The sequence below is a fragment of the Tachysurus fulvidraco genome, chromosome 21 (genome assembly GCF_022655615.1).
Source record: "Tachysurus fulvidraco isolate hzauxx_2018 chromosome 21, HZAU_PFXX_2.0, whole genome shotgun sequence".
NCBI lineage: Eukaryota > Metazoa > Chordata > Actinopteri > Siluriformes > Bagridae > Tachysurus > Tachysurus fulvidraco.
The window spans coordinates 10,410,755-10,428,912 of record NC_062538.1 but is presented as its reverse complement, the minus strand read 5'-3'; the positions used below and the strand labels follow the sequence as shown (position 1 = coordinate 10,428,912).

The 18,158-nt window shown below is 38.1% G+C and overlaps 1 protein-coding gene across 14 annotated transcripts in view; it reads left to right on the top strand.

Annotated features, from left to right (window-relative positions):
- Positions 1–18,158, top strand: part of rimbp2a (RIMS binding protein 2a) — a 69,613-nt gene that overhangs the window by 36,121 nt on the left and 15,334 nt on the right. For 12 of the 14 annotated variants that reach the window (XM_047805838.1, XM_047805835.1, XM_047805836.1 and 9 more), the window contains 7 exons: positions 1,971–2,060; positions 6,508–6,630; positions 8,587–8,691; positions 10,181–10,231; positions 11,189–11,372; positions 12,341–12,477; positions 12,784–12,863. In XM_047805838.1, the coding sequence (XP_047661794.1) occupies positions 1,971–2,060; positions 6,508–6,630; positions 8,587–8,691; positions 10,181–10,231; positions 11,189–11,372; positions 12,341–12,477; positions 12,784–12,863 (770 nt within the window). The remainder of the gene's footprint in view (positions 1–1,970; positions 2,061–6,507; positions 6,631–8,586; positions 8,692–10,180; positions 10,232–11,188; positions 11,373–12,340; positions 12,478–12,783; positions 12,864–18,158) is intronic. The other 2 variants (XM_047805837.1, XM_047805832.1) reach the window with 1 other exon arrangement.

The window sequence follows — 18,158 nt, the reverse complement described above, 5'->3', positions numbered from 1 at the left end:
ACATATTTTTTTCTGATCATCTTAAAGACAAACTTCCTTTTCTGTTTAAAAGATTTTCTGATCGAAACATCATGCTTTAGTTTTATTTATATGGTTTGACCTACAGAGCATTTGGGTGAAATTTTAACATTCAACTTATCGATCTGGCTGCAAAAATGTTCTATGGCATCTTTTTTGTGTGTTTTTATTTATAGCCAAATCATTATTTTTCTTACTCCAATATGATTACAAAAAACAAGCGAGAAAATAGAATAGTTAGGTTTGATTATCATAGTAATTTTTCTTGTAAAATATCCAGCTTTTAGTGCCAGAAAAGAAACACAAAGTGATTGTTGTGGAAGTTTTGAGGTTTGAGAGATTTAAAGTATAAAGTATCACACTGGTATGCACGGGCAAGAGTAAAAAAGGTTATTTATTGTGTTCAGCTGCGCAGCAGGACCCCACACTCCTCGTGTAGCATGAGCGAGGAAGGGCCCTGATCATTGATTACATCAAGATTTTATAGACAGAATTCAAACAAAGAAGATATGTAAAAGCAAAACATCATCAATCACTGGCTCAAAATCACTGCCTGCTCATCTCCTGATCAAGCTAATCTGGACCTGCCATGGTCTGCTAGAAGGACTAGAAGGTTTACTGGAAGCTGTTTATGCCTAATTCCAGACAACTCGTCTCCAGTCCCATCTGCCCATGTCATAATCTAAGAAAAAAAACGTTGGCAATGACGGTTTCTAGCCACAACAGCTACAAGGGAAAAGCATGCCTTACAAACATCTTTAGAGTAGAAATTTCCACCACACTATTTTCAGCCCAAACCCATAACATTAACCCCAAACACACTGCTCTAACAAGTGTTTAAGCATCACAGAGATGCTTAAACAATACACACTGCATATTAAATGACCTAATCACTTTAAACAGGTAAAGTATTTACATGACTGGATGCTGCTGATTTTTCCCTCGTCATATTTTAATGATTCCTTTCCTGATTTCAAGCAGCACGAGATGTGCATGATGCCGGAGAGTGGTGCATTGCTTTTAATAGCTCTCTTTCTCTCTTGGCACATTAAATGAAGGGTGACAAAATGAAGCTCATTTGTAGTTTGTGCAGGCTAAAGGGATTTGTGCCCTGGAGGAAATGTTAGCTTCAGTAAGCATATAAGCCAGTAAGTCTGCACCTGTATCACAGTTAGGCCTGTTAAGGGTTATTAAGAGCATTAATAAGGTGGTGTACAGTGCAATATCCATTGCTGTCACAATGTTTGTAATAAAATAGGTCACATGTATGGTCACTATACTAGATTTAATTTAAAGTGGGATCCTTGGGTGTGGCACATCTACTTCTGATTTGAAAAAGAATGATATTATTTTTTGAAGGTTTGTGGACACCCGACTATTACAACCAGATGTGATGGTATTAATAAGGTGTTAGTAGAACGCTGTGACATACTGAACAGATTCATGTTGAATTCATAAAATGGTTGTAACTTAGTTATGTAAAGTTTTTTTTAGCCCTTATTTAAAGTAGGTGTCATATTTCTGCGTATAAGAATATTAGGAACTGTGGATAACAAATCCATGATCTAATAATGACAGTTTTGTGAATGTTATCTGGCTCGTAACTAAGATTTCCAACTAGGGTTTCATTTTTCTGTTCACAATTTTCCTAAAAACTTATTGCAAAGCTATAACATTATAAGGAGATATAACTTCATGTATTTCAGTGCAGATGCTTTTATTTTAGTGGCATCATTTTTTTGGTTCAGTGATGGCCCATTATAGAACCCTGTGTAGTTTTAGCACTATATACAAATGACTGAATCAGAGGATATTTATGAATTAGATTGAAAAAAATCATGTAATTCCCATTTTGTCTTGGCGTCTTGTGCTAAATGCATGCTGAATTCTTCAACCCTGGTTTTACAGAACTGCACATGGCTAATCATCTGCTTTCTGTTTCTATCTGACAGAAGCATGAGCTCCAGCGGGCAAAACAAGAGAGGAAACGCCTCAATATCCAGCTGTTCAGTCACAGCCTGAAGGCGGAGCAGTACGAGGAGGTAGGAGTTATCAACATATTTTTTTACTCAGCTCTTATAAAGTTTCATGTGGTTTCCACCGCATCCATCTAACAAAATTTGACACCACGGTCTGATCGATAACTGCTAATAACTTCGGCCTGACATGAACTGAAAGTTTGTAATGTCTTTTGTAAAATGAAGCACAGACTAACGAGTGAGGTCTTGAAGCGCTTGAACTGAAGATAGGTCCATAAATATTTGTTTACTGACAACTTTTTTGTCTCCCACAGTATATTAGTTGAAATTAAATAGTGAATAAAAATCAAAGAGCAGACTTCAGCTTTAATGATATTAGTATTTAGTACTTACATTGCAATCGGTTGAAAAGGATTGGAATTACAGCATGTTTTATTTCTACTTCCCCATTTAAAGGGACCAAAAGTAATTGGACCAACTTACAATCATAAATAAATCTTTTAATCCTTTGAAGTCACCTGAAATGTGCAACCAAAAGACATCACCAGACGTCTGGGTGATGCTCTGCTCCTGCTTGTGGTTTTTGGTGTTTTTTCCCTTCAGTTTTGCATTCAGCAATAAAAATTCATGTTCAGTCAGATTAAGGCTTGGTGAAGAACATTGAAGAATCTTCCAATTCTTGCCACAATATTGCCATGGGTAGCTTTTGAGGTATGCTTTGGGGCATTGTCAATCTGTTCTGAGAGTGGCGTCCAATGAATTGTAAAGCATTTCTCTAAATATGAGCACATAATATTGCCTTTTACATATCGGAATTCATCTTGCTGCAAGAATCCATTTTCACATCATCTTAAATATAAAGGAACCTGTTCCACTATCAGCCATAAATGACGAGGCCATGATATAAGCTCAAAAATGTCATGGATCACGAACAGTTCTTTCCCTTCTCCATACTCTTCTCTTCTCATCATTAGGGTACAAGTCTAAAATTGTTTTTGCCAAAACTCTGATATGGTTTTCCTGATTTCAGACCAATAACAGAACAAAGCACACCAACACACTGAGGCAGCTATCTGCTTTGCCACAACTTTTTAGGGTTTATCTAAACTGTGGTGAGCTTTTTGTATTTACTCTGGTGAAGTTTTTCTTATTTGATGACTTTGGCACAATAATGCTGACATTCTGATGGACATTCTTGATCTGGCCAATTGTTCTAAATGGTTTTTTGTTCATCTGAAAAGAATTTCCTATCATCCACCACAGTCGTTTTTCGTGGTATCAAGGTCTTTTGGTGTTCCTGAGCTCTCTAGTGCATTCTTTACTTTTAAAAATGCACCAAACATACTTAATATTTTTTGCTTTCTCTCTGACAGATTTGTCTTGGTTTTTCATCCTTCCTTCACTGGCAGAAACAACGCTTATCGCTTTATATTGAGAGTTAACAGCATGAATTCCAAGTAGATTCCAAATTTAAATGGCATACTTGAAATCAGCTCTAGAACTTCTACAATATAAAAGTGCTGTATTTTATTATTTCTAATAAAGTTTTTTCATCAAAGTTATTGCTAATATTTTAGACCTGACTTAGACCTGCTAACTTCACCTGCTTTTAGTGATGAGAGCTAGCACAGAGCTTGTTTACATCGTACATACAGAATATGTAACCAGCTACACTTCTGTTTTCTACTGCACTTTCTTTTGTATGTTTCTCCATCAAATGCATATGTATGAGGATGAGAAGTCCAATTTTTGCATCTTGTGCAGAATGTAAATGAACTGCTTTCAACAGTGCTCTCAAGCAGCTGGTTGTTCCTGTATGCAGGCAAGATTGTCTTGAAGAATTTCAATGGCTTACTGTGGATCTTAGGTGATTAGCATTTACCTTCATCATCCTAGCTTTAATTTTGGATATCTTCTAATGGCATTCAAACTGAAACCAGTGTCTTCTCACCACCGACAACGGATAACACTCTGAGAGAAGCAGATTGGGGCTTCGGCCACTAATGGTGTTGTTATCGCTGGAGCTTTTTGCCAAGTGGCCTGGCCGCTGCTCGTCTTTCTCTCAGCTTAATCCCCATCCTGTTCTTCTCTTTGCCCAGTGAAAAGGAACCATCTGTCCGAACCCCAGAGCAGTGGCGGAGATAAAATGCCTGCTGCTCAATCAGATAGTGACTCTTGCCCACCCTGCCTCTTGTTTGCTCTTGCCTCCCCCCCTACGTGATCAAGGACTTGTTACAGCATATGGGTGAGGTGTTAACGATACGGGGCAGAGAGAGTAAATACGGCCAAGATAGATGCACTCTGACATCAGAGCAGGCATTTTCTCATCTCCGATGCTTGGATCGATGTGAGATACAAATCGACTCGTTTCTTCAGTCCTGCTTTGGTGAAATATATCCTGATAAATGAAACGGCACATGTCTGCCTACTGACTGATTCTGCTCCAGAGACAACACAGATTACTGAGCTTCTAAACAGGACTTCTACAACATGTCAATCTAAGGTTTAATCTGAAGTCTAAGACCCAGTGCCAAAGCTAATATAGAATTTTATAGCATTTAGAGACAACCAGACAAACATTCTGTACTTGCACCTTTTCCAAACAGCAGTGGTTGTGGTCTGCATCCATATTTGGGAAAAGAAAGACAGAAATTGATATAGACAGAGTTAAAAACCCAACCATCTTCTTCCAGTTCTGTGTGCCTTATCTGATTTGCCCCATGCATGTGAAGTTGGGCAGAAGATTTAGCAGATTGATTAGTGACACTGATAAGAAATCTGCTTTGGCTACAAGATGGAGCTTTGAATGTTTGGATTGTTTGTAGCTCTCTGCTTAATTTTGCAACCTCTTTGTGTGGAGAAGGTGTAAGTGTAAGACATACAGTACATTTGGATGTACGATCGTTTTTCAGCCTGAGTTGTCTATCGGATCTGTTCTTGCTTTGTAATGTTAATAGTTTTCTAGCCTGTAGAGGATTCATGTTTTTGTTATGTAGTTCAAAGAGGAGATGCCAACACCATGGGGTCTTTGAGGACATCAACCGCCTAATGAATACACAACTGCTAGACTGTATATAATTGTTGAATTGTTGAATGGACTATTATTCATAATAACACGCTCTGTTGTTTATAACAATTATTAATCACACCCTCCACAGTCGCCCAAATGAGGACGAGGTTCCTTTTTGACTCTGGTTCCACTCAAGGTTTCTTCCTCTTCCATCTAAGGGAGTTTTTCCTTATCACAGTCACCTCAGTCATCTCAGGCTTGTTCATTGAGGATACATGCAAAGAATTAAGATTTAAAAAGATTTAAATATGTCTAATATTAATCTTAATCTCTTGTGGAATATTAATCTTTGTATTATAAATCTTCTGTACTATATTTGTTATGTTCTCGAAAGCTGCTTTTAGACAATGTCACGCTATACAAATTAAGTTGAGTTGAATTGAATTGAATAGTTACATCATATTAAAATGATCAGTTAAGCTATCTAAATGTAATTTTTCCATAAACAAATGCTTTTATTTCCGATCTATAACATACTACTATTTGGGTTATCGATATTTTAATATGTCTAAGATTCTCAGCTGTTTAACGCCATATATAAAACGATATGTATGTATATATTTACCTGTACATTTAGGTGACTAAACCTTTCCAGTTACAAAAAGACAATTATAATGAAGATATTTTTACTTTAACCATTTTACATAATGTCACCAAATACACTGTATACAATCAGGGGATGTGGGAATTGACTAGTGGCATGACAGAAAAGACAGTGATGTCATGTACGTAGAAGAGATTTGGAATATAATGAGTTTTTATTTTCAATTTTTTATTATTGCTACACGAGCTACACGATTACACACTACACACATTATAGCTACATGAGGCTCGTAGTTCCGCACAAAACTAAAAACTCCAGACAACGATCATTTCACCGCTGATTGACTAGGTTAGGGTTAGGGTTAGGGTTAGGGTTAGGGTTAGGGTTAGGGTTAGTGTTGGTGTTACATTCCTGGTCATTCTACATCACAGTTTTAAAAAAAATGGTGGTATATAGGATTCATTTTCCTAAAATTACACTTTAGTCTTTGGTGCATTTGGTGTGCTTTCAGAAATCGTCAGAAATTCAGAAGCTTCATTCTTCAATATTATGGGTCTAGCCATGAAGAGTGTAGTTCAGGAAGTGCAAATTCAAATAAATGACCATGTCAGGAAGATTAATGATGTTTAGAAATAATAGTGCTTGTGTCGCAGACAGTGTGAACAGCAGTAAGTTTCCATGTTTGGTGAAAAGTGCAAATTCTCTGCTGCTGAATCAGCTCAGTTTATGTGGATTTTTCCCCACTATAGATTTTATTTAACCGGTCAGTTCTTTGATTCATTGCTACAGTAACGTAACAGCATGAGCCACAACGCATGCGGGCACACTACAGTGTATACAAGAGCTCTGTAAATGCTCTTTCTCCATTCTCTTCCCTGCCACTGTGTCATGTAAAGGTAAAGTCAGACTATGAGCAGCTCAGAGCGACGTTGGCGAGTGTAAGCGAGCAGAGGGACACGGCAAGACGGGAAAAAGATGAGCTCCGAGGCAAACTGGAGAATCTTGAGCAGGCCCTAAAGGTGAGGAAACTTAAGAATGTTCATTCGTTTATCCGTTATAATGCCAAGTGGGTAACCTTCAGGAATGACTGAACAGCATTTCATCATTTGACACTCATATTCATTCAGGTCCTTATTTTGATTCTCGAGGATGTTTTTATAATGCAACTTATTCGTTACAGCAGCACAACATATGATTTATAATATGATATAAACATATTATATATTATTTACTACTAGAATTCTTAGTCAACTTTTTCCAGGGGGGCACGGTGGCTTAGTGGTTAGCACGTTCGACTCACACCTCCAGGGTTGGGGGTTCGATTCCTGCCTCCGCCTTGTGTGTGTCCAGGGTGTATCCTGCCTTGATGCCCGATGACGCCTGGGAAAATGAATGAATGAATGAACTTTTTCCATGTTTCCTGTGACTCCTAAAAAAAAAAACACACACACACAATTTAATGCACATTAAACCCATCAGTGTGTCACAACGCATCCAGTCATGTATCCATTAATCTTCATTTTTCCTCTCTACTTATTGTTGTTAATCTTGAAAATGATCACACACAGTTGTATATTATTTTAACTTTATGTTTATTTTGTTACGAAACCATACGTGCGGAATATATTAGTCATGACAATTTGATAAGGAAGGACAAAACATTTTCCATATCTCAATATTTTTGAGGTCAATTAAATCTTTTTTTTTCCTCAACAGGTCCACTGCAAATTTTTTTTTAGTCGTCAAGACGGAAATGAAATGCTTTAAGTTTATCAGTCGCAGTTGACCTGATGTATCTCAATTCAAGTAAAGTGCTTGCTTACCAAAGAACCTTTCACCTCTAAAGTCAACTGCTTTCAGATAGAAGGTTTTCAGATAAAAAATGATTAGAAGTAGTTGATGATTTGTATTTTTCTCTCACATTCATTGAGGAAAATGACTTGGAAGGATCATGGAAAAAAGTGTTTGTCCTTTTCACATGAGTCGTTATTGATTATGTAATAAAGCGAATGATGGAGGGATGATAAAAGGGGACAGGACAATGATTAAGAGGAAAAAACAAGCCATTCATTTTGTTTACTGAATTGTTTGTTTATGACCACACCATTACCTTCTTGGTGAAGGTTTTTTCGATATGGAGGAAGAACAGGTCTGTTAATTGAATGGCTCTCACTCTTGGATTCTCATTAATTATGGAAAATAGATGTTATGGCAATTATAAAATGAATCCAGAAGCTTTGTATATTCTGTAATATACAATTGAGTACATTATTGGTGTCTTATTTATTAAATACTGTATGCTGAAATGTACTTGATCCTATATCACACGTCATAAAAGTCAGCAATTATGCAAAACCGTGTGTGTGTGTGTGTGTGTGTGTGTGTGTGTGTGTGTGTGTGTGTCAGTGAAGCTTTACTTCTCTCTGAGAGGACGAAATAAAGTTGAATAAGTCAGAACTTTTAAGCTGCTTTATGTTTCTAAGCCTTACAACACATTTCACAGACTTAATTCTGACTTTGCTTCCTGTTCCAACTTCACTTCCTGTTCACTTTCTTCGTAACTCATTCTTAAGGCTTGCATAAGTCTTTTATGAAGTAATGCTGGCTTTTGGAGTTGAATGGAGTTGAATTTAGAAGTTATTAACAATTCTTGGTATGCATTTTGTTGTTTGTATGATATGCAAGCAATAACACGTTCACGGTGTTTATACTGGTGTGTGGCGCTGCAGTCGTATAGTAGTGAGATTTTAGTACTTTTTATCCATCTATAGTTACATTTTAATATTGTGGCACATTCACCGTGCCAAACAAGTTAGTTTCAAGTATCTTTTAGGTTATTGCAGGTTTATTTGTTGTGGAACTGTTTCTTTACTGCATTTCCACAATATTCATCTGTGTACACTGATGAATTTTCAATCTGCCAGCTTCCATATAAACCATGAAAAACCTATTAATATTTTCTGTGTGTGTGTCAGCGCATGTGCGAGGCTGCAGAAGCGAGGCAGCAGCTGGAGGCAGAGCATGAACAGGCCCTGGAGAACCTCAGCTCCACACAGCAGGAGATCCAGCTTCTGCAAAAGGCAAAGAAATCAGCAGACACACACACACACAATTACAGGATAGTACTTTCCTTAATGAGAACCAACAGCATCTGAGTTTTTCTGGGGGTTTTTTCTTCCAATATTTGGCCACTTGCTAATTCCCACCCACCACCCAGCTCTCCCATTCAATATGACAGATACCAGTGAGAATGAAGTCTAACACGTGCATCCACTGACACATGTGAAGCCAGCCAAAAAACATTATTTCTAACTGCTACTCAAGCCGCATCACAAGAAAAGCTACCACACAAAAAGCACTGCCTTTTTCTGCATATGCAAGCTCACAGATGCTCACATTTGGTGGACACCGAAGCAGGAAGAGCTGTGAGGACTCTGTGGTTTAAGATCGCTGTGGGTTACTGATCAGAAGCTTTAGCACCATCAAACATCTGCAATTGGTCTCTTTAAGAGGGCCTTTAATCTTCTGTACTCCAGGAGCACTGTATCATGGCTGACACTCTGCTCTGACCCCAGTGTCACACAGGGAGGAGGAAGACACACCCAGATGTAGGATAGCTTCAAATAAATAGGTTTAATAACTTAAAATACACGAAACAGGAACAATGACGAAAACTACACAGGACAAAGGACGAGGAAGAACCACATACACTGACAAACACTGACGATGATTCCACGCTGACATCGGCAACACGGCACGGTTAAATAGACATGAAGATGGACACATAGGGAACAGGTGCGGAGATGGGGAGGAGTAAATAAGGCCGGGGCAGGACACGGAACATAACAGAAGCACATGGCCAAAAGTCTGGGCTGAACCGTAACACCCAGCTTTGTAACATAATATGATTTGTTCAGTAAATAAGGTGACAGATTTCTTCTAAGGTGTGAGAATATTCCATCTCAGCATGGACAAAGTTGTTGTGTTGTTCTACCATTTATTGTGAATCTGAGGGAAATTTAAATTGCAGTCTTTTGCTGATGGGACGTGTGTTTTTCTTTTGTTTGTTTGTTTTTTTTTTGTTACGCCCATTTTCATGAATTCTTAAACATTAATGTCCTGAATAAAAATAAAAAAAAATCTGAATAAAACACACAAACACACAGACATACATATTTAAAATCTGAAATCTCATAGTCACACAGACAATCCACAGTATATTGCTCTCCTATTTTCTGTATGAGATTATGCTTCATGTCATCGTGGAATGTCCATGACTGTCCATGAAATGTCCATGTTCCTGTTATCACTTAAAGCTATAAACAGTGTTCTAATCTCTGCATTAAAAGTCCTAGGCTATATATCCACCATATACGTACGTCTTTGCGATTGAGCTGTTACTATAGAAACTATGAAGTATAAGACCAAGCGCATTCATATAAACCTGTGATCTATGTCACAGCCAAAACATTCAGAGCAGTCAGAAGTGCTGTTATGGAAACACCTTCTAACTTAAGAATTTAAGAGCGCTGTGTGATAAAAGATGTACTTGTTGTGTTTTGTTTCCAGGCTCAAGCTGAGGCTGATAAAGAGCATGAAGAAAAGGTCCGTCTGCTAAAGGTAAGAGCAGGAACCTCTAGATCATCCTCTGAATAATTTCCTAAAATGAGAAGATCTCTCGCATCTATTATATCTGCGAGAGCCGGGAGTGATTTGCAAACAATATTTATGTGATTGGCATCAGGTGCAAAGTCAGGCGAGGAAACAAGATAAAGGTCTTTTGTGTGCTGAAAGTTTAGCAAAAAATACTAGCTGCATTTACAAAAAATGGGAAAGAAATATGGCTGACTAGTGTATTGGGTTAAAAATGCAATGGAAATGACAGCACTGTACAGGCATTTCATTAAATAAATGATTAAGATAGTTATTTATACAGTACAAACAAACAGCAAAAAGCCATTCCAAGGTGAATGCTAGAGTGATGGATCATGGCTGAGGGTGTTCTTATGCATGCTGCTACGTGGACTAAAACCCTTTTAATACACACATACAGTATACTGTGTATGTGGAAGCAGCCTTAGGGCAATTTACTTTGCATCTCTACTCACTTCTGAATGGTCTTATATAAGATACGACCTCATATAACTCTCTTGACAGATTTGCTAAACTGTAGCAGAGACCGATGATAACGATGATGACGGGAAATGACACAAATAATGAGAAACATCACTGGGGCTCTTTATCAGCTCGTCATCATCATCTCATGCTTATAATGATTATATAAATGGTTATTGCATGTAGAGTGTACTGCTTAAGACAAATAATCCATTCAGGAGTTAATGGTGAAAATCTTTCCATTTCAGATTAGCAAGTGCATTTCTTATCTGTGTTTGCGGTTAGATCATTAGCATATTTATGCTATAGGCTATAAGGCTATGATTTTTAATACACGTCTCATATCTGTGCGTACTATGTGAGGATTAATGTCCATAAAGAACCACATAAGAACCAAAAGAAACACACTGTTGTATAAATCATTTTAAAAATATGACTTATTTCTTCTCCAAAACCACAAAGGTCAAAGTCGAGGACCTGGAACAGAAATGCCAGATTCAGAGTGACAAGTGTAACATTCTGTCCAAAGAGCTGGAGAAATTTCACTTGGGTTTGCAAACCGATTGTGAGCACCGGGCAGAAATCACCACGTCAAGGAGAGCAATCTGTAACCTGCTCAACGAGCTGCAGAGTCGCTCTAGGAAAGGTAGGCGGAGCCTCCTGAAAATCAGTTACTTTTACGATGAGTTTGTCCTTCTGTAATAACAGAAGACGTTATAAAGTGATTAAACCCGGTCATTAACATTAACAGTGTTTATGCCATGATTTTTATTTTATCACACTTGAACACTGCCTTCTAATGAGGAAATAATGATCTGTGCAGGTTATTAGAAGAAAGAGAAGGCTAAGCCCTATTTTAAAATGTATTCACATCTGTTATTTTTTCTACACTTAGCTTTAAATAAATTTAGTAATAAATTAGTAATAAACTTTCTTCTGACTTCATTTGGCTTATGATATTAATATTTGCATAATACATTTTCAGTCTTGTCTTGGGTTTCTTCATAATAAAAAATATTATTAAAAAAGTTCAAATGGAATAAAAATATTGTTATAGTATTCAAGTATATAGTATTAAAAGTATAACATTTAAAAATCTATAAGAAATACATTTTGAATGAAAGTCACATGATTAGAGAATGTAGGAAAATGAAAAATATGTGAATTGTGTATGTTTAATATTTGACCCTGCATATCTGAGCTATATTCCATGCATGTTTAAACGATGTGTTATATAATTATTGTGCACATTAGAACAATACTGCTTTACTATGGCTAAAGACAGTGAACACTGAGAGAAAATTCTATGTCTTGGCTAAAATTTGTAATTTTTTTACATTTTAAAAAAATAGCAAAAAACTAACTGGCAAAAATGACAAATATTTAAGATTGTCTGTTGCCTCTGTTGGACAGAATAAAAGCTTGACTTTTATTTTGATCCTCTTTAAGTTGTAGTTGTGAGTTCATTATCTCTGTGTGTTCTGAAGCATGCAGCTTAATGAATCGTTCTCTCTCATATAAATTGAACCTAGCGCGTCTCTCTCAGGTGACTGTCGAGGCCCGGGGGTGATTGACAAGCGCTGGCGTTTGGCTGTGTAACTCTATGTTGTGCAGGTGATGAGAGTTCTGCAGGTTCTCCGCTAATCTCTGAGCTCCTCCAGCCACTGCAGGTCAGCAGAGACACGTCTGAGACGCCGTTGCACACTGACATCGCCATAACAGCAAGACCTCAATCAATGAGCACCTCAGAGGTGTGTTCATACTTTTTACAAATCCCCTTCGCCGTAAAAGTCTTGTAGTCCAGGATGTTTTTGTCATTGGAAATTTGCTTTGTAGATTGTCTCTTATGGGCTTATTACTACTACTACTATTACTGTTAGCACTGGTGACTGTGGCCTGTTCACGTAATTTGGAACACATTATCTGTATTGCTATTTCTTATTTCCAGTAAGAAGCTGTAGTAGCAGCTCAATTTATACACATGTAATGAAATGTGATATATTACAGGATATGACATTTCTTTGTGCCTCATAAGAAATAATAATCTCTAATCACAGATGGGGGATGAGGTGAGTCCTGCTCCAAGGTCCAAGGCAAGATACACAGGACAGGTTCGTCTCTGCACAGCCCGCTACAGGTACAGATGTTTTTTATGTCCTTTGAATAATAATAATAATTATAACAATAATAATAATCTGCTGCATTCTTATTTAATTTCCTCCGTGTGCATTTTTATTGGTGTTCTGACTGTTTTATTCACAATAGTTAATGTTAGAAAAGTTATTTACATGCAGTCAAATAAATGATTTAAATATAAATTATAAATATATACAAATATATAAATCAAAATCAAATAAAAAATTATATATATATATATATATATAAATTACAGTTTTTGCTGATCCATTGATTCTATACTGATTTTCTTTTATTGTTTTGTGTACTTATTGTTATCGCCTTCTTAATTTCTGTCTGTTTTTGTCCGTGCCTGATAATTTACTCTGATTTTTGTTGTACTTGACTGAGTTGTGAATGAGGGCTCAGTGTTGATTGAAAGTTTGGGAACACTTTAGAAAATTCTATATTTCTACATAAATATGACCCAAAAGTGAACCCAGTCAAACAAATCAGACAAATATATTATACTAGGTCATTTTTTAATTCAGGAAAATATTCCAGTATATCTGTGAGAAGCAAATGTATGTGAACCTCTAGGATATTACTTAATTTCAAGGTAAAATTAGAGTCCATCTGTCACTTTCATTCAACGGGTTGACAATTAGGTCTCTGTGAATGCCCTATTTTATTTAAAGAACAGAGATCTATCAATGTCTGCTGTTCATGACGCATGTTTGTGGAAGTGGATTATGGCAAAAAAAAAAAAAGGGAGATTTGAGTTATTGTTGCTCATCTGGCTGGAAAAGGTTACAAAATCCTCTCTTAAAAGTTTAAACTAATTGTAATATAGATTCTGTACGAATGGAGGAAATTTAAGACCGTTGGTACATTCCCAGATGTGTGTCAACCATCTGATACCCCTTTTCCACCAAAAAGAACCGGATGCTGGTTCAGAGCTGGTGCTGGTTCAAAGTTGGTTCCACTGGCGAACCTTCTAAGAATGGGTTTGCCTTTCCATCGGTTAGAGAGCCATCACAAAGCCGAGTCTGACTTCACTGTATACGTGTCACGTTTCCCAGCAACGTTAGCGCAGCAGCGGCAAACTCAACATCAACAATGGCGGATGTTGCTTTACTGTTAATGCTCATGGCTTTGTGAACATACATTGGCTTGCAAACGTGACGAATCCAACGTAGTGCACGTGCAGCTCCGTGTAATTTGTGAAATGGAGCTGTAATTCGAGAAAGTACATAACATTATTTTATCATTAACACAGAAAAAAGGTAGCCTTAGCATGTAGCTACCTACTATCATGTGTGCTGTTAACTGATCATATTGGGGTAAAGTAAACGTGTATTAAATATTAGTATACGTAAGGTACATTATCAAATGTGCTAACAGTAGCCCCACCTCCAGCCCCTGTTGCAAGCGGTTCTTAAATCTAGACCAGCAATGTTTTGGTGCTATTTAAGAACCACTTTTCCTGGTTCAGAGCCGGTGCTTTGGCTGTCGAAAAAGAAAGAACTTGTTCTAAATTAGGCTCTGGCTCCGAACCTGTACTCAAACTGCCTCGGTGGGAAAGGGGCAATAGAGCACTTCAAAAAGCAAGACATGCAATAGTCTGTTGGGTCAGAAAAAAGCCCATGGTAACTTTTAAGCATCTAAAGGCCTTTCGTACTTTGGCTTATGTTAATGTCTGACATCAGGTGAACACTGAACAACCTTTGGTGTGCAAGGCAGAGTTGCAAGGAGAAAGCCACTACTCTCCAAAAAGAACACTGCTAGCCATGAAGTTTGCTGTAAGATCAAGATCATGTGGACAAGCCAGAGGACTATTGGAAAAAATACTTTGTGGAGGCAGGAGACCAAAATAGAACTTTTTTTAAATGAGAAGCATTATTTTTGGAGAAAGGAAAATACTGAATTCCAGCATAAGAACCTTCACCTTCTGTGAAACATGGTGGTTTTTAGAATCATGATTTGGACCTGAATTGCTGCATCTGGGCCAGGGCAGTTTGCCATCATTGATGGAACTATGAATTCAGAATTATGCCAGTGATCTCTATTTTATTTCAAAGTGTTTTGATTGTTTTAAATGCACATGACACAAACAAACCAACATTCTATTATGTCATACAAGGCATCCTGATCCACAAACCTCATACTTTACAAACATTATCTCACATAACCCCTTTCGCCACAGATTTGCATCCAAAGTTCGTACAAGCACTGAGAATGCACACAAAACACAAAAACAAAACAAACAAATAAATAAATAAAATTAAATAGATAGATAGATAGATAGATAGATAGATAGATAGATAGATAGATAGATAGATAGATAGATAGATAGATAGACAGACAGACAGACAGACAGACAGACAGACAGACAGACAGACAAATAAATAAATAAATAAATAGAGGGGAGATGAGAACCTAATTTTTAATCTAAAGAATTAGCATCAAATGCATTTTCATAATAATCCAAGAAAGGTTGCCACACATTCTGGAACCTTTCTGCTGGGCTTTGGACTGTAGTTCTTAACTTTTCAAGCTGGAGGAAGGACATAATTTCGCACACGCAACGTGAGTGTTTTGGAGGTGAGGGAGATTTCCAATTTGTAAGAATTAATCGACGGGCTAACAGTGTAGAAAATGCTATTAATTGAGATTGGCCTCTTGAGACCCCAACTTTAGTGTGTACCACCCCAAATATTGCAATGATAGGATCTGGATCGATATTCTTTTTACAAATGTAGGTGAATGTATTAAATATCTCAGACCAGAATATGCCTATGCTTGGGCATGACCAGAACATGTGAGCCAAAGAAGCAGGGGCTCGGTGACAACGAGTACAGTTGGGATCCACATTAGGATATATTTTGGCCAATTTGGTCCTAGAAAGGTGCAGGCGATTAAATACTTTGAATTGTATCAATCTGTGCCTAATACAGATAGACAATGTGTATATTTTATGTATAGCTCCTTGCCAAATTTCATCCGTCAATTCTGTATTTAGATCTTCCTCCCACTGAACCTTAAGAGACAGAAGAGATGGGCATTTCATGGCCTGAATAGCAATATACAGCTGGGAGACACCACCCGAGAGATGAGGCTTGACTGTCAGACAATGATCAAGAGGGCCTATATTTGGTTTTGAGGGGAATGAACGAAACTGGGAACGCACAAAATCACGGACCTTAAGATACCTGAAGAAATGTGTTTCTGGTAAACTTAATTCATTAACCAAGTAGTCAAAAGAAATGAACGTGCCATCTACAAAAAGATCTCCCACACTGTTTATGCCTTTTCTAGCCCAGGTGAGAAAGTCTGCATCTATAAGCGATGGCTTAAAAAGAAAGTTTGAGGACAGAGGCACAGACACCAAAGCTTGTGTGTGACCAAAATGTTTGCGAAATTGGGTCCATATATGCAAACTGCCTCTTACAATAGGATTGTCCGTATGTGCACCCACTGCCACCGGCAGTGGAGCACATAGCATTGAGGCCAAAGAGACGGACGAGCATGAATGTTGTTCCATTAGACCCCAACTCGGATTACTCCCACCAATAGAAGCTCCATACCATGTTACTAATTTGTGAATGTTTGCAGCCCAATAATAGTATAAAAAATTTGGTAGAGCTAGTCCAGCATTCTCCTTACGTCTCTCGAGAACTGTTTTCCGTACGCAAGGTATAGTCTTGTTCCATATAAATGTACTGATGTGCCTATCAAGTTCCTTAAAGAATGATTTGGGTATGAAAATTGGGACTGTTTGGAAAAAATACAAGATCTTAGGTAACGTTACCATCTTTATTGAATTAATACATCCAGCCAGGGACAGAGGCAGAGTAGACCAACGATTAAGGTTCTCCTTGATCTGTCCTAAGGCTGATTTGAAGTTATTTTGGAATAGATCTACTTGTGACACATACTCCCAGGTATGTCATGTGGCCCTCTGTAGTTCTGAATGGGTATGGGTCAAAGGATCGATTCCGAGCCAGAACATTAATTGGGAACAAAACACTTTTGGTGAGGTTGATCTTATACCCAGAGGATTTTACCAAATTGATAAATGGTGTCTAGGCACTCTGGGATTGAAGTCTCCGGATCTGATATAAACATCAGCAAATCATCGGCATACAAGGACACTTTATGAACCAGGCCGACCCTGGTGATACCCCGTATATTGTTATTACATCGCAACTAGCCATCAGTACACCCACTGTCCCATGTCACTGAGCTGATCCAATGTCCCATGGCATTACACTGCAGCAATATTGATCCCAACAACAGTTGGTTCAAGCCAAAACTTCCACCAAATATAACATTACCATGGTATGTAGCCAAACAAACTCCCATATTAATCACTCATAAGTCCCCTGATGAAGGTAGCCGCCTTCTCTGGGTCAGTAAAGCTTTTCTGCTGGCCGTCTCGAGTCGTAATCCTCAGTTTTGCAGGATACAACAGCCCGTATTTTATTCCCTCGCATTGCCGTAATAACTGTCTCACCTGTCCGAACGCCACTCTCTGTCACGCCACATTCTGCGTGTAATCGGGGGAACACTCTGATAATGCCGCCATTTTCAGATACAAGTTTTGGAGATGTAACAGCCTTTCGTAGAATGCTTTCCTGCTCTTGATAGTAGTGGCGCTTGACGACAAAAGCTCTCGGTGGCTGCCCACTTCCCGGGGCTTGCTGCAAGGTACGGTAAGCCCTATCAATAACGGGCGGCTCGTCCAGGCCCATCACTTTTTGTAAAAGGTTTGCAACGAAGGTGCTCACTGAAACGCCTGCCTCGCGTCCTTCTTTAACCCCAAAGATGCGTAAATTACATCTCCGTGATCTCGCTTCCAAATCCTCAGCCTTAGCTGCCAGACTCACCACCTCTTTTTTCAGTTCAGTCACCTGTTGCTCCAGATTAGTGATAGCATCGGAGTGAGCGTTAGCTGCAGTTTCCAAGCCTGCGGTGCGCTCCTCTAGCGCATTAGCTTTGATGTTAGCCTGATAGATTGCACCCTTCAGTTCATCTCTCAAACCGCTGATTTGTTTGCGTATTTCTTCATTTTGCATCTCTGCTTTCTCATCCATTTTCGCCAGCAGTTCATTTCTTAATGAGCTTATTGCTTGCAATATAGCTGACTGCCCTGAACTCGTGCTTTCCACTGGTTCGTTAGCTTTACTAGCTTTCCTCAGGTCCGGCATCTTTATAAGCGGCTCAACTCGATTAACAAAATAAAAAAAAACAAAAATGATCACATTTTACCCATGCACACAGTGTCTGTATGGCTTCAAACAACGAAAAAAGTGTC